The sequence below is a fragment of the Pistacia vera genome, unplaced genomic scaffold (genome assembly GCF_008641045.1).
Source record: "Pistacia vera cultivar Batoury unplaced genomic scaffold, PisVer_v2 Contig78, whole genome shotgun sequence".
NCBI lineage: Eukaryota > Viridiplantae > Streptophyta > Magnoliopsida > Sapindales > Anacardiaceae > Pistacia > Pistacia vera.
This window is the reverse complement of record NW_022196645.1, coordinates 102655-125465: the sequence shown is the minus strand read 5'-3', so window position 1 is coordinate 125465 and position 22811 is coordinate 102655. Positions and strand designations below refer to the sequence as shown.

Here is a 22811-nt window from a genome sequence, read left to right as displayed (position 1 = left end):
TGGGTATCCGACCCGCACTTTCAACGGTTAAAATACGGGTTATTACTTATTCCTGCATATAACGTTAATTGCCGTTTCATTTTACTTAACCTTTGTTAAATTGAAGAAGGGTTCAGCTAAAAAAGTTGTCTTAGATCGTGAAAAGACAATACTTTGATTGGACCCTTTCTCATTTGATTGGGTAAAGTGAAAACACAAAGAAATGGCGTCTCGGTTGCAGCAGATCGAAGGCGATGAGTCGGTTGTTTTACGCGTCACTCACTCTAACATCAAAACCTTCGCAGCTGATGTTCGCTTTTCCCTTCAGGTTTTCACCATCAACACAAACGATACTTTTACATTTGAACAATCTTGTTTTCTTTCTACGATAATTTTATTTTTATTTATTTATTTAATTATTTTTTATATAGATGAGTGTGGAATCTGTAAAAGATAAGCTGTGGAAAAAATGTGGTACTTCTGTTGATTCAATGCGCCTCGAGCTTTATGATGACACAAACTCTAAAGTTTCAGATTTAACCGATAATTCCAGACCTCTTGGGTTTTATTCTCCTCTTAATGGGTTAGTCTCCTTTTAAGCTTTTTCAAAGTAGAGGAAAACTGCTGAGAGCTTGGGCATTGTAGCTTAAACCTCGTTAATTTTGACTGCTGATTTCTGAAATGTTATGTCATAATAGTTGCATAACTTTTTTAGCTTGTTAATTTGAAATTTTGAGTATTTAATATTAACTGCAAAATATCCCCACTTTTTTTTCTTTTTTTTCTGAAACCTGTCTTATTGATCTGATGGTTGTTTTTGTTTTATTTGATTTCTTTTTTTGTTGTGTATGTACGTTCTTTTTCTGATTGATTTCATTTGGCCTGTATGTCTCTTCTCTATAAAAGGTATCGGTTACATGTTATAGATCTTGACCCGTCATCTGTAACCTCTGGTGGCTGGCTTGAAGACACATCATTGGTGGAGAAATACACTATATCTGAAGAAGAATATCGCAAACGTGATGGTAAGTTTCCACAGAATATGTTTTTGCTATCTTGGAAATGAAGTTGTATGCTAGGTCTTTATTTGACATTCATTTAGCATTATGAAACAATTTTTGAGTCAAGAACTTGAAAAATAGTTGATGTAACTGGCTCAAGTTGGTTGTTCATATGGTGTTATGGTTGACGGGGGTGGAGCCTTCTATCAAGCTAATCAAACTGTTGCACTTGAGACATAAGTTGAATTTGAGACTGAAATATAAATTGAGCATGCTGAAGGGTTTTATTCTTTGTGCTTTGCCTTGCCAGCCAGCACCTCCTCTACCAAGCTGCATAGTAATGTTAATATGCTTATCCACAAAATTATTTAATTGTGAACATCAACATTTTTGTGCTTTTATTAAGCCTTCATAAGTTTATTGTAGAGGCAACTGTATTTTAATCATGATGTTTAGGACAAATGTAAAAAGACATGCAGCTAAAGGGCTTACATTCATGTACATATCCACGGAAATTTGTACTCTAGTTATTTCTTGTGGCATGAAGTTTTGCATTGGTATGTAATAAGATGAGCAAAGGTTTCAAGTCAAAGGATTTCTGGAATTAGATTCTCAAAATTTGTGGTTATGCAGTAATGAAATTACACAGGCTAATCACAAATGACATTCTATTGTAAACCCAATTTATGGCTTTCATTGTATAAGTGGATCACATTACACAGCTAATATTGACATTGTAAAGAAAATAAATTTGAGAGACTACTTAAGTCAGAGATTTGAAAAGTCAAGCTTTGGAACAACTAAAGCAATTCCTCAGTACAGAGATTACTACTCCAAGAAAGCAGTCGCTTGCTTGGCTTGGCTCTTTTTCTAGTTAGGCTGGAAAGAAAGTGTCATAACGAGATATGGTGATTTGGAGCAATCAAATATCATATATGTAGAATATTTAGAGTTTTTTATGTGAATATTTGATGTTGAGAACCAACAAAATCTTTGTTTTTGCACTATTGACTTTGGCGATGGACTTTGAAGAGTTAAAGATTTTGTCCAGGAACTTGCCTTTGTTGGAAATTCATATTTGATTATGCTTTTTCACTTCATAAGATTCAATTGTACTTCTTAGAGTGGCATTATAGACAAAATGGATTGAGATGGTAGTTACACCTTAGGGCTGGAAATAAGAGAAATCTTATAATACAATAAATGGTTCTGTCTTTCTTGTCTTTTCTTACTGAAGTACTTATAAATTTTAATTCTTTTTTGTAAATAATGTCTGGATAATAGAGAACTTACTAGCATGATGCATGATTTCTTTTAATATTTATTTATTGTGGAAACACTATATTTAGTGCCAAAGGTTTTATTCTCAATTGCATGTATTGCTTATGTGATTGTATTCGCATGAAGAACCATATTTTATGCTTTAGTGGATAACAATTTCCTTATGTCTTTTTTTTTCCTTTGTGTGTGTGTGTGTGTGTGTGTGTGTGTTTGCACTTCAGGTACATTTAGAAAATTTAAGGAGAAAATGCAATCTCAAAATTCATCAGCTTTTGAAAATAAGGTAAGTTTCTCACTTTCCTGTTTTTAGTCTGCTGTGCAGTGTTCCTAATAAAATTGACAAGGGTTACAAATAATTAGTTGCAGCAGGCTGTCTTCTCATAAATTTTCAACTGAAATTAAATAATGTAGTAGTGGCTCGGCTTGAGGTTTCTTTTTCCTTCTTATTTTGATTTTTAATTTTTTAGTATAATTTTGATTGACAGATATCAGACAACTACATGGAAGATCTCTGTGCAAATATTAAGGTCAGTTAACTCGATTTTTTTTTCTTCTCTATCTTTCTACATATTCTCAATTATAATAAATGCTTTCAGAAGTTCAGTTCATTAAAGGAGAGAATGTAAAATTTGTCTGAAATGATTATGGGGATCAATGAAACTTTCATGGCCAGTAAAAATGAGCAAGAAAGAGAAGTGTCAGCATTCTACTGTCCAAGACTTTTCAATCCAGATTAATTGTTGTCTGTTGTTTTTTATGGTGTTCACTTTGTGTCTCATTGTTTTAGTCTTTTAGATGTTGGCATATCTTTCTTGCTTTTGGCTGGAAATGTCCTACGCATTTGTGCTTTCTTTTCTAATCAAAAGTAAAATAACTTGAGCTTCCTGACAGTATTGTTTGTGTAATTATTGTCTTTTCTTCCTTTTTAGTATAAAAAAGTCTAAGCAGTACAATTTAGAAAAGAACCTGAAATTCCTTGAAGTCAATTATTTCGTCATACTGGTTATCCCATTTATTAGAAACCATTTCATGCAATTGATAATTAATTATCCTGAAGAGAAAATGAGAAAAGACCAAGGGGAGAATTTCTCTTTTCTTGGTAGATAGACGGTACAAAATTCCACGAAGTCAATTATTTTGTGCCACTTAATGCACCTTAGGGCTGATGTGGGTAGTCTTAGTGATGGAACAACTGGTCAAATGTTATCGTTATTCTAGTCTTGTTCTTCCTTGTTTATTGTAGAGACAAGGATAATATAACTTGTACAGTAATATGTTGTAAGATTCTTTAATGCTCCAAGAATTAGAAAAAGTTGAAGTCTTCTTTGGTAATTAACAATTGCATAAATCCTGTTAGTAAAGCATGTTTTCTGGAATTGCCGAAGATACTTAAAAGCTTGGTGCAGTTAGAAACTTAGAATGTAATACTTTTAAACTACTAGCATTTGCATTTTTGAATGTGATTTTAATGCTATGGATTGACTGATATAAGATTATGTGTCCTAAAATGATTTTTTTTTTTTTTTTTCAAAAAACTATTGATGTTACTTGGTTCAGTGTGCTGGGTTTACTTGTTGTCTAAAGCTGTAATTGATACTTGCATCAATGTAGATGGCCACCTTATGCCTTTAGACTATCTGTTCTGTCTAATTTCGGTACAAGCAGTGAAGAGCATTCTTGAATTCCACAGTTTGTGATTATACAAAATAACTGTTGACTTGTCTTGTTTGAGACCCTTTCACCATTATTTGTTTTCCTTTTTCAAATTTTCCAACATCTAAGGTAGGAGACAGATGTGAAGTTGATCCAGGGGCAAAAAGAGGTGTTGTCAAATTTGCGGGTAGAGCAGAATCGCTTGCACCTGGTTTCTGGGTTGGAATTCAATATGATGAACCATTGGGAAAACATGATGGCATGTATGTGAACTGTCATTTCATTTTCTTGGAGTTTTTTTAACATTCTAAAACGTGTTCTCTAGTTTTCTTATTGTTTACTTGTCATTGTGTCTTATTCTTATTTACTAGTACTGTGTTTATTTTTGTATATCCCGCAAAATTAATTTTTTTTTTTTTTATCAGAACTGCATCATAAAACAAACTTTGATGCATTCATGTTATAGATTGCTTCAAATAACTTGGTAGATCATTATGCAATTTATTGAGTGGTAAGGGTAGCATAGGACAGTACTTCTAAAATAGCTTAAAAAAATTTGGGCCACTTAATACACTTTAGGGCTGCTATTATCATGTGAAATACCTTTAATAACTTTTAAAAATTAGTGCACGGTTTACTGAGAGCTTAATTTCTTAGGAGAATTTTGCTGTTGAGTTATGTTTATAAAATGATTGGTACGCTGAAATAAATGCACCTTTCTGTTTGTATATTTTGCTCCCATTCTGCATTTTCATTAATTACGTTTTTTTCTTGGACATGTTGCAGTGTGAAAGGGATTCGCTACTTTCAGTGCCCTCCACTCCATGGTGCAATGGTTAGGCCAGACAAAGTAAAGGTTCGTATGGCAAACTATGTTATGCTTCTATGTAGGAACTTCTTCATGCCAATGATACTCATTTTCCTGTCAAGTGGTTGAGCACTTCAGAGTTTTTAGCCATCCTCTAATTTAGGTGGCATAAGTGAACAACCTGACATAAGTGCCCACTGATTGAAAGCTGTGTCTATATATGGTCTACAAAAAACTGCAACTGTGATAAGGCTGTTGTCTACATTCTGTACACCACACTGCCGATGTCTTGACTTTTTCCTTTCGGTCTGATCTGCAAATTTACTTTTTTTTTTTCATATCATTATGCGGATATTCCCTAATAGCAAAGTTTCTCTTAAGTTTTAATTCTTTTTTGATGCCCTCCGAAACTTAGAAGAGTAGCCTGTCGAAAAAATGTTACGGATTACTTTACTTGGCCTTCCTAAATTATACTGCCTGATGTATTTGGTTAATGTTGTTACTATCTTATTTTTACAGGTTGGTGAATATCCTGAAAGAGACCCGTTTGAGGAAGACGAAATATAAGCAGGGCATTGATAAGCTTAAGAAGATAATGCCCCGTTTCTCCATTTATCAGATCCATTATTGGAACATCTTATGGATACTCAATACTGGAAAGAGTTATTCAAAATTCGCTTAACAGGGTAAGAAACAATGAATGAGGGCATCACCTCCATTTCTCTTCTTCTCTAAAACTATTAAGGAGCTGAGGCTTGCACGTCGCCTGCATCATTGCCGACCCCTTGAACATCTTTCATCGTGTGTATGTGTGTTATCAACAGTAATCTACTGCAGTCTAAATTGCATTTGAAATGTCAAAATTAACTTCTTGTCTTCGTTTATAGCATTACTTATGGAGGAAGGCTTCAAATCTATCTCAGCCACTGGATGACTCCAATGATCAAAGTAAAAAATGACCATCATTAGTGTCATTCAATGTTTAAGCTCATTTCAGTACTAGTTTATGAGTAATCTGAAATTATTTTTATATTTCTAAAGGAAGATTTTGTGGTTGAGAAGAGTCAGCTGACAGCTTCACTTGAGTCAGAAATAAGAATATGATAAAATGCGAACATGGCCATTGTAAAAGTCGCCATTGAAATTGCCAAATCGTGGTTGGAAATGTCAGAGCTACTTCAACTGACTTTGTTTTGTGAAAGAAGCCAAAGATAAAAGATCATATCTTGGCCTTTACGTTCAGCTACCACAAAATTATCACAACTCACTTTGGAAACCACATGGGCTTTTGTACATTTCAAGCAATTCCTAATTTCCATAATTAATTAACCCCTAAAGTTTTAACAGTAATGGAATTTATACGTTTTTTTTTCTTTTAATTTCATTGGCGGTAACGTCTAAACGTTTGAGCGGTTCTCGAAAATACTAAATATTTTTTATAAATTATCAAATAGTTTTCTAAGATTTGGGTTGTTGGAGTGTTTTTGTCAAATTTTAAAATTTTTTTGGGGGGTTGTTTAGTTAAATTAATAAATTTAGGGGTTTACAGGAAATTGAAAAATTTAGAATTATATTTTGGAAAATAGGTGAAACAAACTTAACTTTTTTGAGAAAACTAGAAAAGTTTTCCTAATATGTGAACCAAACGAAGCCTAAATATTTTTTGGAAATTATCAAATAGTTTTCTAAGAATGTCAAAAGTCCTTATAAATCGTTTGATTGTGGTCAGATGGTAAGACTTTTGTTATCTGGATGAGTTATCCATATGTCTTGTATTTGAGTTTCACAAAATGTGGTTACTTATCCATTAGTCTGGGCACCTTGGTTACTCACATACTATTGTCCTCCCACATATGCATTTCAATCGCTAAAACTTTTTCTTTCTCCCGGTTTCTTTTCACATTTTGATACATGCATTTTTTTGGATGATTAGGGGTACCGAGTCAGTTTGCATGCACCTCAACTAATTTTTTTAGACCCTAAAGTAAACAATCGGGTAAATCATCTCCGTAACCACTTCTATTAATGTCTGGAGAGATTTGAACTCAAGAATCCATGTTGAATCTCTTTGCTCTTTTATCATCAGGTCACTCAATGATGATTTGCATTTCCTTTATTTGGAGGTGAAAAAATTGTCATCACCCAAGTTTTCACTTCCACGGAGAAAGACAATATCGAAATTTTAATTAAAAAATTTATTTTGAGATAAACGTAATTGACTTCAAAGATCTGGTACTTTATTAATTAGTTTGAATTTGTGTTGCACACTTTCATCGAAATTAATTGAATAATTTTATTCACCTACTTAATAAAGAAATTTAACCCTAATCTCTGTTTACATCAAACTCTTGTTAGATATTTAGGTTCTGCTGCTTTTAATAAAAATTCAATTTAATGCCACATGAGTTGTCACGTTAAAGCTCAAACACAGCCAGTCACATCATGACACGTCAGCAATGCATCGTCACAGGCGGATGTGTTGGATTAAAAAAATCAGTTATTAGGTGAGACACATCATCGTTCATGGACCACAGGGATCTAAACCGTTCAATCAGAGAATATGCTATTAGCGGATTCGGGACACCCGCTCCTCGTGCTCACGTGGTCACAGCTGGGCAAACACGTGTGATCATCCCAAATCAATTAAAAAAAAAAAAAAATTTAAATTACATTAATTGAAAATGTATTAAATTTAAAATATATTAAATAAGGAAAGGGTCATAAATTAATTGATTTTTAGTTTTTTTTTTTTTAATATTCCCAACAAAGTTATTAATGTGTAATTTAAGGCTACATGTTAAACACTTTAAAAATAAAAAATATATTTATATTATCTCATTATATAAAACTTTAATAAAAGAAATAAATAATTTATTCCTTTATAGCCCTAAATAAAGGCTATTTTTATCCTTAAATAACTATAAATAAAATATTTATAAACTCTTCCATCTCTTTAATATTAATTTTTTGTAAATTGTATTAATTGCTTATTAAAATAGAAAATAAAATTACCAAAGAGGACACCGTGCATCAAATATACCTTATGATTTCACCAAGTTTTTTAATACTAAAAAAAAAGAGTATTTATTTGAACAAAGCAATTGAGATAATTTCATGAAGCCAAAATTTATGATTTTATCCAAATAAATATCCTTTTAGGGAAAATTTTATTATTAATTTAAATTTTTGTAAGAAAAAAAAAGGATTTGGTTGACCTTAACTGATAAGAAGATGGGCAAAATGGTCATAACGACCACAAACTTCCAACAACAACGAAGTGATAGTTTGCAACGGCCAATCAGAAAAAGGGACACCACAAAACTACCAAAAAGGGCAAATTAACTAATTAATAAAATAAAATTTCTTTTTACGCACTTTTAGATGTTGTCATCAGTTCTCTAGCCTATTTTCTCGCCACGTGTCACTGACCGCATCACTTGTTTACGTGTTCTAAGGACAACTCAGAATCGCTCTATACTTTCTCAAACAAAAGTCCAAGGACATTTTCGTCATACGTCATTTCAAATTTCCCAAACTGCCCTCAGATTTGAAACAGTTCGGTTTCTCTCTCTGTGTTTGCGTTGATGTCTTTGGTCCCGTCGGCATATTCCTTTGTTATGTTCGATTCTCTTCCGTAACATAAATAACTTGCTTTTTATTTTTTTCTTTGAGATTCTTATTGTTCATAATTCTCTGCGTTTTCTCTTTAAAATAAGCATAAAGAAAAGTATCAGGTAATGTACAAATCTATTGAATTTAGGGCCCTTTTTTTTTTTTCCTGTGGATTTTGTGAAGTTCTGTTCATTTTGTAAGTGGGTTATGATTTTCCTTTTGTGGGTATTACTTATTGTTTTGTTTTGATTCTGTGGGAATTGGTTGGTTTTAGATTTGTTTGGTGTGTCTTAAAGGTATCATTTTTAGGTGGGCAGGTTTTGTATCCTTGTTTTGGATGATTATGGTGTTGTGTTGTCTTCCTGTTGAAATTTGTGATTTTTTTTGGTTGCTTTGGTTTATTATGATTAGTGTGAATGAAATTTTTGTATTCTGGATGTGGGAATTGAGACTTAATATGCTTTATCTCATGCTTTGAATAGTAAGAAACTTTGTTTTTTGCTGTAAAGTTTTTATTTTTTTATTCATTTTGGTGGAGCTAGGAGTTGTATTTGGGGCGCAATGCAATTATTTTTGGCTTTATTTTATGGACTATTTTTGGAGTCTTGCGATGAATGAGTTCAAGCCAATGTATATTTTTTCTTTCGTATAATTTGTTTTTACACTCAGTTTGTGATCAAATCAAACCCAGTCGGTGACTTTTTTTGTCTCTTGAGTTTCCTATTAAGGTTTACCAATCACTTTTATGTAAACTTGGATCTTCTTTGCCTTATAATTATTTGCATTTCCGTGCATAGCTTATGCTTCTGTTTATATTATGCATTGTGGGAAGTTTGTATAAAGTTTGTGTCTTCCAGTGAAGTTACGTGTCAGTAATGCCTGAGGTCTAAGAAGGATAGCCTCTGTTGTGATATTGAAACGTTCTATACTGATTTTTGTTAAGAGCTATGTCTGTTCTGCTTGAATTTTGTTTTTATCATTGTATGGCCGTCTTAGTTGTTAATCATGAGTCACTTACATATTTCCATTGAAACCCGATATTTTTTAGAAACTTTACTATGTAAAACTTTATCGAGGAATTATTTGCTTTTGATTGCCTAGTGGGCACCAGATTTAAGGGCAACCCACTCTTTTTGTATGAAGGAAAAAAGTTTCCCTGCAGTATTTTTTTTTTTTTCTGATTCCTTTTTTTTTTTTCTCAAATGAGGGATTACCCTGCTTTTTCTGGTCTGTGCATACCTGTGTTATTTGTATGTGCATATGCATCTTTCTGGTTAATTTGACAATTTTTTCATTTCTTTTTGCAGAGATTTTATTGACTGAAAGAACTTTCAATGCATTGTGTTGTTTGTTTGGTTGCTGGAGATTTCTCTATGGCTTGTCAACTTTGATGGGGGTTTGTGAATGGCTGCTGCAATTGGTTTGCGTTCATAAGAAGGATGGCGATGATAATGATTTGATTGCAGTATTTTAATTCAATTCTAATTGAAATGGATCTATTTTTCTCTTGATGCCTTGTTTGGAATATCTGCTATAACATGGACTAGAGCTGCTTAATGTTAGTTGGCCTGGACTAACTCCTTAAGAAATTTAGAGAGTTTAGCCCTTGACGTTATATAGGCATATAGATATTTTTAAGCAGTAGATGCCACTCCTGTCAAACTAACAACTTTGTGAACTAAGAAAGTGCTGATTAATTTCCATATACAACCAATGACGGAGATATTAGTTTCGCCTCAAGGACATAAGCAGAATCTACAAACATCTGCTCGTAAGCATTCACCTGGTGGAATCCAGAAAGATCTTTGTCTTGTTGTGCGGGAAGGGTCTTTAGCTGATGTAGATTCAGCATTAGCTCTGCTGAAGAAGAATGGAGGTAATGTTAATTCCAGGAACTTGTTCGGTCTGACTCCTCTTCATATTGCAACTTGGAGAAACCACATTCCCATTGTTAGGAGGCTTATTGCAGCTGGTGCTGACCCTGATGCTAGGGTGTGTTATTTTTCTTTATCCTTGTTCATATAAGTAACCTGGTGTTACAAATGAATGCCTGTCCATTGTTTTACTTTAGAGTGTTTATGATCTTGTTTCGGTGTCAATAAGTTATGTTGTTGCGTTTATCTTATCTATCCTTTAAAGGTGTTTTAATAAATGTCTTTCATCATCTGTTTCCTTTTATACTTCTCGAATGTTGCATGCAGTCTTCGGTTATGTACACTTGGTTCTTAATTTTTGTGTAAATTTGATTACATAAGTCAAGTTCTGTTGTCTACTTGGACGGAGAAATTTGCTGAAATCATGTTTACTTTTGAAAATTGGTTGGAAGTGCTTCATTCATAAGCTGAATTTGTATCTCGTTCTGGGAACTCCTGTTTGCTTGAAAATACCAGAAACCAAACTGTCATGGGAAGCCTTGAAAATTAGTGCCTCCACATTTTAATTACTCGGTGCATGTGCTGCTTAATTATATATCATAACACTCCCTTATTCCCTGAATTATTGTGCTAATTTTAAGTTCAGCAATGTTCTGCCGTGTTTAAATATAATGAATTTGTAAGCATGTTGCTGCAGGGAAAATATATTTGTAAATGTGTAATGAACTTTACTTCTTTTGGATTCATAATCTTGATTTTTGATCTTGGAGGTTTGACATATTTAAGAATAGATCAAGTTAAAGAAAATCATTTATCCTCCTAGTTGAAAAAATGGTGTCTCTTAAGTGATGATGCAGACTTAACACCTGAGATACATTTTGAAATTAAAAGAAGAAGATGAGTGAGATAACACAAATTGGGAAGTTGGTAAAGTTTAGCTGGTGTTGTGGACTTTTCCAGTTCAGGGAGGATATAAGAGTCACTTTTATCCAATTTGTAGGAGCCAGTTTTATCCAATTTAAGTTATGGTGCTGGATTAGCTGTGAGTAATAAGAATACATTAAAGTCAAAGAAAAATAGTGATAGTATAACTTAAATAAGAAATTATCATGAAATTGAACAGATTCAATAATCTGCTATTTAATTCAGGGTAAGAACCAATCTGGAAGTTCACATTTTGCAAACTTTATAATAGGGCATTGCTCCTATTTGCATGATCTTTATACCATCCATTTTCAGGATGGAGAATCAGGATGGAGTAGTCTTCACAGGGCTCTACATTTTGGTCATCTTGCTGTGGCAAATGTCCTACTTCAGTCTGGTGCTTCTATTACATTGGAGGATTGTCAATCACGAACTCCAGTTGATCTCCTATCTGGACCAGTGTTGCGGACTGTTGGACCTGAACATAATTCAGGTATTTTTTTTTTTTTTTTTTGCTTTGTTTTTGTATGATTTATGTGGATCTTGTTGGTGCATAATGAATGTGATTTTGTTTGGGTATAACCTTAGTGCTTTTTTGTCTCTTTAGTAGCAACTGAGGTGTTTAGCTGGGGAAGTGGTGCAAATTATCAACTTGGGACTGGAAATGCACACATACAAAAGCTACCGTGCAAAGTTGATTCACTTCATGGTTCTATTATTAAGTTGGTTTCTGCTGCAAAGTTCCATAGTGTTGCAGTTACTACTCGTGGAGAAATCTTCACTTGGGGATTTGGGAGGGGGGGCCGCCTTGGGCATCCTGAGTTTGATATCCACAGGTATGGATCTTTTATCTATTACTATTAAATGCATGTTTACAAGGTTTAAAATTTTTGATCATAAGTCCAAAATTTACATTTTTCTGACAATTTGGTTTTGCTATGTAGTACTCACAGACTTAACTTTTGAAAATTATAATGATTTTGAATTTCAAAGGTTCAAGGTAACATTGAATTGAATATTCAAATATATGGGCTTCGTTTGGTTGCATTTTGGGAATACTACTTTTAGTATTCCCAAAAAAGTTAAACAGTCAAATACCTAAAAACTCACAATATTTTTCAACTTTTTTTAAACCCTCTAAATTTGTTAATTTAATTAAATACCCCTAAATATTTTTTTAAAAATTACAAAAACACCCCAACAATCCACATTTACCAGATTCCGACCACCACTACCGGAATCTGGTAAGATGGCGCACTACCGGCTGAATCTGGCCGGTAGTGCGCCGATCTAGCCTTTTCCGGCCAGATCTAAGGCCAAAGATCTGGCCGTTGACGGCCAAATCTTTGGTCGTATTTGCTCGTCAACGACGACCGTTTGTTGGCCGTCGTTGACGAGCAAATACGGCCAGATCTGGCTGGTGGATTTGGCCGGAAAAGGCCATATCGGCGCACGACCGACAAGATCCAGCCGGTCATCCATCGATACGGCGACTCCGGCCACCCTCCGGCGTGGTGGCCGGCTGTCCGTATTTGAGGTTGGGTTGGTGTTTTTGTTAACTTTAATGTTTATTATAGGGGGTATTTTGTAAAAAACAAACATGGGGCATTTTATAATTTGTAAATCCTACATCGTAATACCTGCCCAATTTAACTTTTTTTAACTTTTTTCAAAAAACTTTTTCCAAAAACACAAAATTGTGAATCAACGGAGCTATGAATATATATGTATTACTAACGTTCTACACTATATGTTTAGATTTATGATAAACAAGTGTGGTTGTGTTTCGTGGATGGTTGCTAAAACCCAAAGAATTGAGATATACTTAAATGGATATTCATGGTTCCATTTACCACAAATTTAAATGCTGTTACCAAAAGGCAAAAGCTAAACTCTATGGCTCCGTTTGGTTCACATTTTTGTGTTTTTGGGAAAAGTTTTTTGAAAAAAGTTAAAAAAAGTTGAATTGGTCGGATATTACGATGTAGGATTTACAAATTATAAAATTCCCCCTATGTTGTTTTTTTACAAAACACCTCCTATAATAAACATTAAAAGTTAACAAAAACACCCCCAACCCACCCTCAAATCGACAGCCTGCCACCACCGCCGGAGGATGGTCGAGTCGCTGTATCGGCGCATGACCGACTGGACCTTACCGGTCGTGTGTCGCTATGACCTTTTCCGGCTAGATCCACCCCGGCCTTAGATCTGGCCCCGTATTGCTGCTCTCAACGACAGCCAAAAACGGTCGTCGTTAATGGTCAACACGACCGTTTGTTGGCCGTCGTTACCGACTGGTTACGCCAAAGACGGCCAGATCTTCGGCCTCAGATCTGCGCGAAAAAGGCTAGATCGTGCACTACGGCTAGATTCAGCCGGTAGTGCGCCATCCTACCAGATTCCGGCCATTTTTCGGTAGTGGTGGCCGAAATCTGGTAAATGTGGATTGTGAGTGTTTTTGCAATTTTTAAAAAATATTTAAGGGTATTTAATTAAATTAAAAAATTTAAGGGGTTTAAAAAAGTTGATAATATTTTGAGTTTTTGGGTATTTTACTGTTTAACATTTTTTGGAATACTAAAAGTAGTATTACCAAAAACCAACCAACAAGCCTTTATTTTGTGCTCTGTTACTGTGTTTTTTAAGTTATTATGCTTACTGGTGTTTATAAAGACCTTTGAGTCAACAATCAGATGGATTATATTTATTCTTTTCAGTGGCCAAGCTGCAGTTATAACTCCCCGTCAGGTGACTTCTGGTTTAGGGTCGTGCCGGGTGAAGACAATTGCTGCAGCTAAACATCACACTATTCTCGCTACTGAGGGTGGGGGTGTATTCACTTGGGGATCCAATAGAGGTAAAATTTATTGGGTCTTTGGCAGTACGTGGATTCAGAATTTGCTGACCAGATTGTATGGTTGTGATTTAGATCAAGTCTTGTTTAGCTGTGTGATTTATAATTCCCATTATCTAATTTATTTATTGAAAAGACACCAATAAGTTCTGACTTTAGTTAATTTGTGTTTAAAGTATAAAGCAAATAAATATGAAAAAGACAAATTGGTCCTTTAAATTCTCTGTATGCTGTTTGCATTTCTGCTTTTTGAATGTTTAATTCTTTGATGGTGTGCAGAGGGTCAGCTTGGCTACACATCTGTGGATACTCAACCCACACCTCGTAGAGTGAGTTCTCTTAAGTCAAGAATCATAGCTGTTGCTGCAGCAAACAAGCATACTGCTGTGGTTTCTGAGTCTGGTGAAGTTTTCACATGGGGCTGCAATAGGGAGGGTCAGCTCGGTTATGGCACCTCTCATTCAGCATCAAATTACACTCCTAGATTGGTCGAGTACTTGAAAGGCAAGGTCCTAGTTGGAGTTGCAGCTGCAAAATGCCACACACTTGTATTAGGAGTTGATGGAGAGGTAAATATAAGCAGAATTGATTGTTGTGGTCAATAGTCTACTCATCATAACTTATTTACTTCTTAACCCAAGTAGTCGGGCTAACGTACAACTAGTACTATGTATATCATTCCACCTTCTACTCTAACTAGGGCCAAATCTATTTATTATGTATGTCAGGTCTACACTTGGGGTCACCGACTTGTTACACCGAAGCGTGTTCTCACTGCTAGAAATTTGAGGAAGAGTGGGAACACCCCTTTGAAGTTCCATCGATCGGAACGGCTTCATGTGGTTGCTATAGCTGCAGGGATGGTCCATAGTGTGGCTCTCACTGATGATGGAGCATTGTTTTATTGGGCTTCTTCAGATCCTGATCTTAGATGCCAACAGGTTTTATTTGACTGAACTTAGTATCTTGATCAACTTGTACCTCTGCCATGTAATAAATGTTTGACTTATATTTTCCTCGAACTTGTAGTTGTATTCACTGTGCGGAAGAAATGTGGTGAGTATATCTGCTGGGAAGTACTGGATTGCTGCAGTTACAGGCACAGGTGATGTTTATATGTGGGATGGGAAGAAAACTAAAGATAATCCACCACTTATTACTCGGTTACCAGGTGTAAAGAAGGCTACTTCTGTTTCTGTGGGTGAAACACATTTATTGATTATTGGATCTCTCTATCATCCTGTCTATCCTCCAAGTGTGGCTAAGACTCCTCAGAAGCTGAAGTCAAATGTTAAGAACGACCTAGATGAGTTTGAAGAAGATTTTTTGTTTGATGACATGGAGTCCAGTATGTTATCTGCTGTCGAAAATGATGATTCTGGGCATAGGCCTGTACCAAGCTTAAAAAGCCTTTGTGAAAAAGTGGCAGCAGAGTGTCTCGTGGAGCCAAGGAATGCTTTACAACTAGTTGAAATTGCAGATTCACTTGAAGCTGATGATCTAAGGAAGCATTGTGAGGTATTTTGTCATTACCATATTTGTCATGGAAAAGATTCAAAATTTCATTTGAAGATTTAATTTGTGACTGTATCCTTCCCTGACTTTATTATGCGGAATTTAACAATTTGTGATTTTTCTATTTATTTGTGTGCAGGATATTTGTATTCGCAACCTTGACTATATATTAACAGTCTCATCACATGCTTTTTCTAGTGCATCCCTGGATATTTTAGCTAACCTTGAGAAGTTGTTAGACTTGAGGTCGTCAGAACCTTGGTGTTATCGTCGGCTCCCAACACCAACTGCTACTTTTCCTGTTATCATCAACAGTGAAGAGGAGGATAGTGAGAATGAGGTTCTAAGGACTCGCAACAACAATATGAAAAAATCCACCTTCAAGAAAGAGGGAAACACAAGATTAGACTCCTTTCTGCAACCCAAAGATGATCTCAATCAAGGCATAAGCAAGGAAATTCGAGCTTTACGGAAAAAACTGCAGCAGATTGAGATGCTTGAAATGAAGCAGAATAAAGGGTGTCCTCTTGATGACCAGCAAATTGCAAAGCTTCTAACAAAGTCAGCTCTTGAGAATTCTCTTGCTCAACTTGGTGTTCCATTTGAGTTACCGCAGTTAATAACATCATCTGCAGCCTTGCCCGATGGAAAAGGGAATAAAAAGGCTGGAGTGTCAAAAAAACAGAGGAAAAAGAGCAAACATAAGGCAGAACAAGTGGAAACAGTTTCTGGTTTTACTGTGACAGATGTGGAACCAACTCCTGTAAAGGATTTCCTTGACGCTGAAATCTCACAAATTTCCAAGAGTAAGGTATGGTTCCATAAACTTTCATACACATTACATCCATACATTGGTTGAACCAAGATTAATTAATGGCTAAATGCAGTATATTAGTGGTACCATTTAAATCTCTGGTGTTTGTTCGGGTATTACACTTCAAATTTCTGGTGTTTAGAAGGGGATTCCTGGTTTTCTGGGCTTGTCAAGGCTTCTATGTTTTTCCATGTAGTGGCAATTGCATTTAAGTAAACAGTAACTTCAGCACAATGGCCCTCCAGTTTGGAAAGAGTCTTCATAATGGAATCAGCAATTTTTTATAATCTTACCATTGCATTTTTTAACATTTGAAATTGGTCTTCGAAAATATTGTCTGATTAACAGTATCTGTAGGTTTGTGACCTTTGTACTTTTGACTTGATCATTACCTTATAATAGAGGTGACCAGACTGCTAGTGGTCTTTATGTTCTCTTACTTGGATGACAGGATTTTGTTTGAGTAGATCCTCTAGAAAGTAGTGCAATCATCAGAAATATAAGTCCAGAATTCTTTTTATAACATAATACATCTGTTGATTTCTTTTTATTTTTACTTTTGTAGGAGGAAGATGCTGCGTTTGAAGATGATAAGGTCATCGAATCTTCCATAGAGTCCACTTTCTTGGTTCAGAAGATAGACAGTCCAGAGACACCGAAAAGTAATAGTTCTTTACAAACGGCACCTAAGAAGAATAAGAAGAATAAGAAGGGAGGGCTTTCTATGTTCCTGAGTGGTGCTCTTGATGACACCCCAAAAGATGCCCCCCCTCCCCCACCAACACCAAAAAGTGAAGGCCCTGCATGGGGCGGGGCTAAAGTTTCAAAGGGATCTTCTTCACTTCGAGAAATTCAGAATGAGCAGAGCAAAATCAAGGTGAACCAGCATACTAAAAACAAAGATCAGTTTGAAGATCTTTCTAATGGTAGAAATGAAGGAAAATTTCTATTAAGTTCATTCTTGCCTTCAAAACCAATTCCTGTGGTCTCCTCTCGAACGTTGCATGCATCTGATGGAGAAAAAGGCACACCCCCCTGGGCTGCTTCTGGGACACCTCCCAATCCTTCTCGGCCATCTCTGAGGGACATCCAGATGCAACAGGCAAGCAAAATTACAATCTCTCTCTCTCTCTCTCTCTCCTGATTCTATGTCAAATAAAAATCGGTTTTGTGAAGTGATTTCTTAACTTAGTAAATTGAGATGGGCTGAAATGTTATTCTTTTGTTTCACAGCAAGGAAAACAACAATGTCTCTCTCACAGTCCTAAGATGAGAACAGCTGGATTCTCAATCTCCTCTAGTCAGGGCTCACCATCAGATTCTCCTGGAATGAACAGGTGGTTCAAACCTGAAGCTGAAACCACCTCATCGATTCGATCAATTCAAATCGAGGAGAAAGCTATGAAGGAGTTCAAGCGCTTCTACAGCAGCGTTAAGATTGTTAAAAACCAGTCATAGAAGAACAAATGATATTTCTTGGTGAGGCAGAAATTGATGTTCTTCTTTGTTACTTTTGTTTTTTCTTCAATGCGCTGCTGTACATTTGACTGTACAGATAATCTCACTGTACATTTTAATCTTTTAGTTTTTAGGATAGTTTATAGCTGTCAATCATCTTATTTGTTTTTCTTGATGCTTTCAAGTCCCCTGATGTATCAACATTTAGACGTTTTCATCTGGAAACTGTAAATTTTTCGAGTCAATTTAGTCTAATAAACAGATGGTCTGATCTTATACTCAATTATCTATTCAATTGGTGCATGGATTTCCTTGGCAGCCTAGAAAATTTCTCTGGGTGTTGCAACTTGCAAATTTTCTGCCGCGGAACCGGGACTACACAGTTTTGATTCTTTTGATTGAGCAGGGGATGAATGTCTATTGTCCAGTCTGTATGTAAAAGCAGCCTACATAATTAATTATTTTGACATATACGATGATCAAGTTTCTGCGACAAAGACTTTCTCACAACTAATATTTGTTCATCAAATATTAATAATTACTGGAATTAATTGAATGGCTATGCCCAACAAGTTTTGACCTGGAAAAATCATTAATGAACTGTTAAAAGTCTTCACCACTCATAACATTGACACCTTAAAATTCAATATTTGGACAGATAAAATTAACTCTTCATATTTTCCTTGTGAAATGTTAGCATCTTTATTAACAACTAAGTTCAATCGACTATAGAATTTATCAACCCCAAGAGGTTGGTTTGACAATCAAGGAGGTTTACTCCCTTCTTTATGTTCATGGGTTCAAACATTAGGATCACCTATCACAATAACATTGTGGTTTACCTGGTCTTTTGTGCTTGTAAGGTGTTCAATGAACTCCGGAGATTAGTTGAGACATGCACAAGTTGGTTCGGACACCCTGGTTACCAAAAAAGAAAAAAAAAAAACTAGAGAACCTATCCATTATTGTGAAACTTAAAACTCCGAGATTAATTGAGTAGCTTTATACATTAGTACCAAAAACAAAATGCAACAGAGCAATAGCCTTCATTTACAATACTAGATTAGATCTCAAGATTCCTTGGAAACACCCTCTGCAGTTGACTGCAAACTTCCATTCTTCAGCAGCAAATAGGATGGAAGAAAGTGAGGAATGATTAAGGCCAATATCAAGCAGATTGTCACGAAGACAACAACCCACCAAGCTTCGTAAGGAATGCCCAACAATAGTTCATCACAAACTGTCATGAGCAACAAGATTAGTTAACTACCAAACTAAATGCTGTGCTGCTAGACAAGACAAGATATGGACATTGGATCATAAAAGCAACAAAAAAAAGAGCAAAAGGAGGATGCAAACAAGATAAGTAGTTGCTATTTTATTCGAGTTAAAAGGAAGGCGATGGCCATTGTCAAGAGGAAGCTAAGAAGGGAAACAAATCAGATGGCAAGGGAATATGAATCATTAAAGTAGGGGACATCATCCAAAGAAAACAACCACCGATATTTGTGTATCAATTGATGAATGACAATGAAATCCAAGATTCCTTCTGTTGAACGAATAAAAGAGAAATGAAAAACAACTATCCAGCCAATTCAACTCCAAAAATAAGCTTAGTTTAATCAACACATTTACTCAAATGTCATTATAGGTGTCTGAACATGTGATGGTAATCTTATCATATGTCTAGGATTTTGGGTAATCGTTTATGAACCCATCTCACAAATACAGATAAGAAAGAGTCAGTACCATCACAAATTACAGAACAGAACTGGGATGGCATCATGGCAACAATGCAGGAAATAAATAATTTAAAAATTTATTTCTTAAACGGATGCTGCATACAAACTGGCTCTATAGAACATGTGGAAATCACATAATGAAAAAAGAAACCAGTAATTGAGGGGAAGAGCTAGAAGATCTATGATAGGGATGAAAGTGGGAGAGGTCTTTGGCAGGAAATGCCATCACCTTGTCAATAACTACAACAAACATGGTTCAGATTAACTCCTTCCCAAATCTGTCCGACCCCAATATATAACTACCCATATCCATATTCCATCCTATTAGGTGCAGTTATTCATGGGACCCTGAGTCCAAGGGTCAACCTGCCTTACTTAAAACTCCAAACGAGGTCCAGTGACAAGAAAGAACAGAGGAGCTTAACAAATTTTAGATGCAACAATGATAAGAAATTTCATAAATTAATAATGTGATAAATACAGTTCTATATGGATCTAATGTTTACCTATATTGAAAATGATGAACTCCCTCTCTTGCACATGCGGTATTGCAACAATCCCCTCAGGCTCCACAGTCACTAAAACATACATTCCACCCTGTGCAAAACACCAAACTTCTAACCATCCTCATAAAACATGGAACATTGCATTCAAAAACTCAGTAACATAATCAAACCTGATCATCGATCACATCGAGATTATCAGTTTTGAAAATCAACTTCTCTGTATTTAGTAACCTCCTGTTCCGGTTCAGCACCAAATCTAAATTACCTTTCTTTAGTTGCAAGGAAAAGCTAGCAGGTATCTATCATTAACAAAAAAATAAAAAAATAAAAAAAAAAAAAAAAAATTAGATGTAAGTCCTAAAAAAGGGAAATCACCTAAATTCACAAAAGCTCACAAATTTAATTTCATCAAAACCCTACCTAATACTGTTAATTCATTCATGTATTTTTCATTGGTTTAAACCTCTCCCAATATGTTTTCTCTATACATACAAGATGCCATTTTTCTCTTCTCAAAATGATAAAGATGCAAAATAAAGATACAAAAGATACAAAATTTACATACAGAAGCTGGATATGATATCTTCACTTCGTACCAAGTAAAAGATTTGAGGCCTTGAAGATGGTACAATCGAGTACCCCCTTGTAAAGCCATACTTTCCTTCCACAACTCTTCCCCAACATTCAAAATTTTTGCTCCAGCATCAAACCTGAGGTCAGACAAACTATTTCAGACCCAATTAAACATAATTCCTTTTTTCTTTTATACGAGACCATACTTACATGCCCACATGACTCGAAGATGGGACAGTAAAAACAGCAAGAAAGTAGATCAGAATCGGCAAATGGTATGTGAATACATGGATCATTGTGGCTTCGCAGAAACTAAACAGTAAACGCGCTACTCTGCTACTTCTAAATGCAGTCAGCAATCGTACAATTTTACTTAACAGACCAAAATTTTCAGGTTTCTCATTTTCTGGACTGGCTTGAAGGAACCATATTTTTGGGGGTCTTTTGGAGAATTACTCACTTCAAAATATTCTAAAATTCACTTTAATGGACCATATTCGATAATATCCATGGATGGCAAAAATACGGGTGTTACTGTTACCCAACCCAACCCAACCAAATATGAAGTTTAACCCAATCCAATTTAACCCAACCCAATATTCAAAATTTTATGTTCTTAAAAAAAATTCTGATTTTTTATAGTATAAGCTATATGGATTAGTTTGGAAGCAATCGCTTCTTAAACTCAAAAGGTTTTGTTGAGTTTATATTGAACTATTTTTTCCTTTTGTATGCTGGTTAAGATTATCAATTTAGAGTGATAAGGGTAAGGATGGTAAAAAAATCCAACGAAGTTGAATTACCAAAAAACCATGCCTCGCTAAAAGGAGAATCATTGAAAAGGTTTGGGACTGGGGATAGGGAAGGCCAAAATTATATCCCTCTAATCAAGGATAGGGCAAGGTGAGGTTGGGGAAAGGAGGAAACCCGCAAAACCTAGCCTCATCCCTGTCTTAGGTAAAAGTATATAATTTATTAAATAGAATATATCTCTTTATAGTCATACTCTATATAGGAATAACTTTCATATAATCATAAAAATTTTTTGTCCCAACTTAAGTCAGTTATAAATAAGAATAAATTTCATATTGTAATAAGTTATAATTTTTCTAGGTCTCGTCTTAAAGAATTTGCCTCTCTGTGGTAATAATTATATGTATATTGTAAAAAAAATATACGTTTTGTTACATTAAAGGTTTAAGATGAAATAAAATATTTATCCAAAGTTGTTTGAAACAATAATTTATGTTTTAGAATTGTTACCACATCTTTTATCTTGCGGGTTCGTAATAAGTTGTCAGCATGGAGACCTTCTCGTTAAAGCCAAAATATTTTTAGCTTTTCAAACATATTTAGAGCTTCTTTTTTGTACTTTCATCTTGAGGATTATCTCATTCTTCTTTATGTCTAATTCCAATAATGATTTCTTCTTTAGTGAAAGCATACACGACTTGTTGCTCATTTGGATGATTGAGGAAGACATTAATATCTATTGGATTAGTGAAGTGAAGTTGTTGAATCTAATCAATCAATTATGCAATTACTCTTAGATATCCATTTATGTACTATGCTAACTATACTAAAACAATAAATTGAAATCCTAATACTACTAAAACATAAATAATAAAATAAGAAATCAAAACAATAATTTTTGAATCAAAACAATAATTAGGTTATAACTTTTTCATAATAATTAATTTAGTTAGTCCTAATATTATGACTATGGAGAGGTTCTACTATAAAATTAATATTTTATTTAAAAATTAAATTAATAAATCTACAGATTTCCAGGTATGAGACTACTGAGTGTAGCCTCCTAAAAATCCAAGGTTGGCATCGAGGATTAAAGGAGTGACATCATCACAAAGACGAGGTTGGAGATGAAGGTCCTTGACCCCATTCCAAGATATTGCCAACCCTAAACAAGCCTTGACAATTTTCTCTTATTTTCATTCAAACTCATGAATTTAAATAATGAAAAAGATTTTAAGGGATTTATTATGTTATCCATCAAAGATTGAATAATATTAACTACCTCTAGGTGGTTGAGTGGTTCGATAATGACTCTTGGATGTATTACTCGAAAGGTCCTAAGTTCGAGTCTCTCCTCGGTTGCTAATAGGGATAGCCACTAAAGCTTTTATCTGATCAGTAGTTCTAAGGTTTTAAAAGATTAGTTGAGGTGCACGTACGTTGGTCCGGATATCCTCAATC

General features: G+C 34.9%; 3 protein-coding genes across 5 annotated transcripts; 2 read left to right on the top strand and 1 right to left on the bottom strand.

Moving 5' to 3' along the window:
• The first annotated feature begins 83 nt into the window (after positions 1 to 83).
• On the top strand, positions 84 to 5754 carry LOC116116582 (tubulin-folding cofactor B). Its single transcript, XM_031402644.1, has 8 exons — positions 84 to 307; positions 411 to 562; positions 886 to 1004; positions 2483 to 2544; positions 2747 to 2788; positions 4044 to 4177; positions 4701 to 4770; positions 5242 to 5754. The coding sequence occupies exons 1-8, from the start codon at positions 203 to 205 to the stop codon at positions 5287 to 5289; spliced, it is 732 nt and encodes a 243-aa protein (XP_031258504.1). The 5' UTR covers positions 84 to 202; the 3' UTR covers positions 5290 to 5754.
• A 2653-nt stretch (positions 5755 to 8407) lies between these two features.
• On the top strand, positions 8408 to 18052 carry LOC116116569. Of its 2 annotated transcripts, none has more exons than XM_031402632.1 (11): positions 8408 to 8456; positions 9642 to 10326; positions 11448 to 11625; positions 11743 to 11968; positions 13853 to 13992; positions 14269 to 14558; positions 14718 to 14930; positions 15019 to 15507; positions 15644 to 16315; positions 16884 to 17420; positions 17552 to 18052. In XM_031402632.1, exons 2-11 carry the CDS (start codon positions 10048 to 10050, stop codon positions 17774 to 17776), a joined length of 3249 nt encoding a protein of 1082 aa, XP_031258492.1. In that variant the 5' UTR covers positions 8408 to 8456; positions 9642 to 10047; the 3' UTR covers positions 17777 to 18052. The 2 variants fall into 2 exon arrangements, with proteins under 2 accessions (XP_031258492.1, XP_031258491.1); XM_031402631.1 differs by having other exon boundaries at positions 11740 to 11968.
• Positions 18053 to 18710: 658 nt separating this feature from the next.
• LOC116116711 lies at positions 18711 to 20956 on the bottom strand. Of its 2 annotated transcripts, none has more exons than XM_031402769.1 (5): positions 20808 to 20956; positions 20590 to 20734; positions 20195 to 20323; positions 20025 to 20115; positions 18711 to 19016 (listed from the first exon to the last, which is right to left on the bottom strand). In XM_031402769.1, exons 1-5 carry the CDS (start codon positions 20891 to 20893, stop codon positions 18847 to 18849), a joined length of 621 nt encoding a protein of 206 aa, XP_031258629.1. In that variant the 5' UTR covers positions 20894 to 20956; the 3' UTR covers positions 18711 to 18846. The 2 variants fall into 2 exon arrangements, with proteins under 2 accessions (XP_031258629.1, XP_031258630.1); XM_031402770.1 differs by having other exon boundaries at positions 20195 to 20258; positions 20621 to 20734.
• Between the last annotated feature and the right edge of the window lie 1855 nt (positions 20957 to 22811).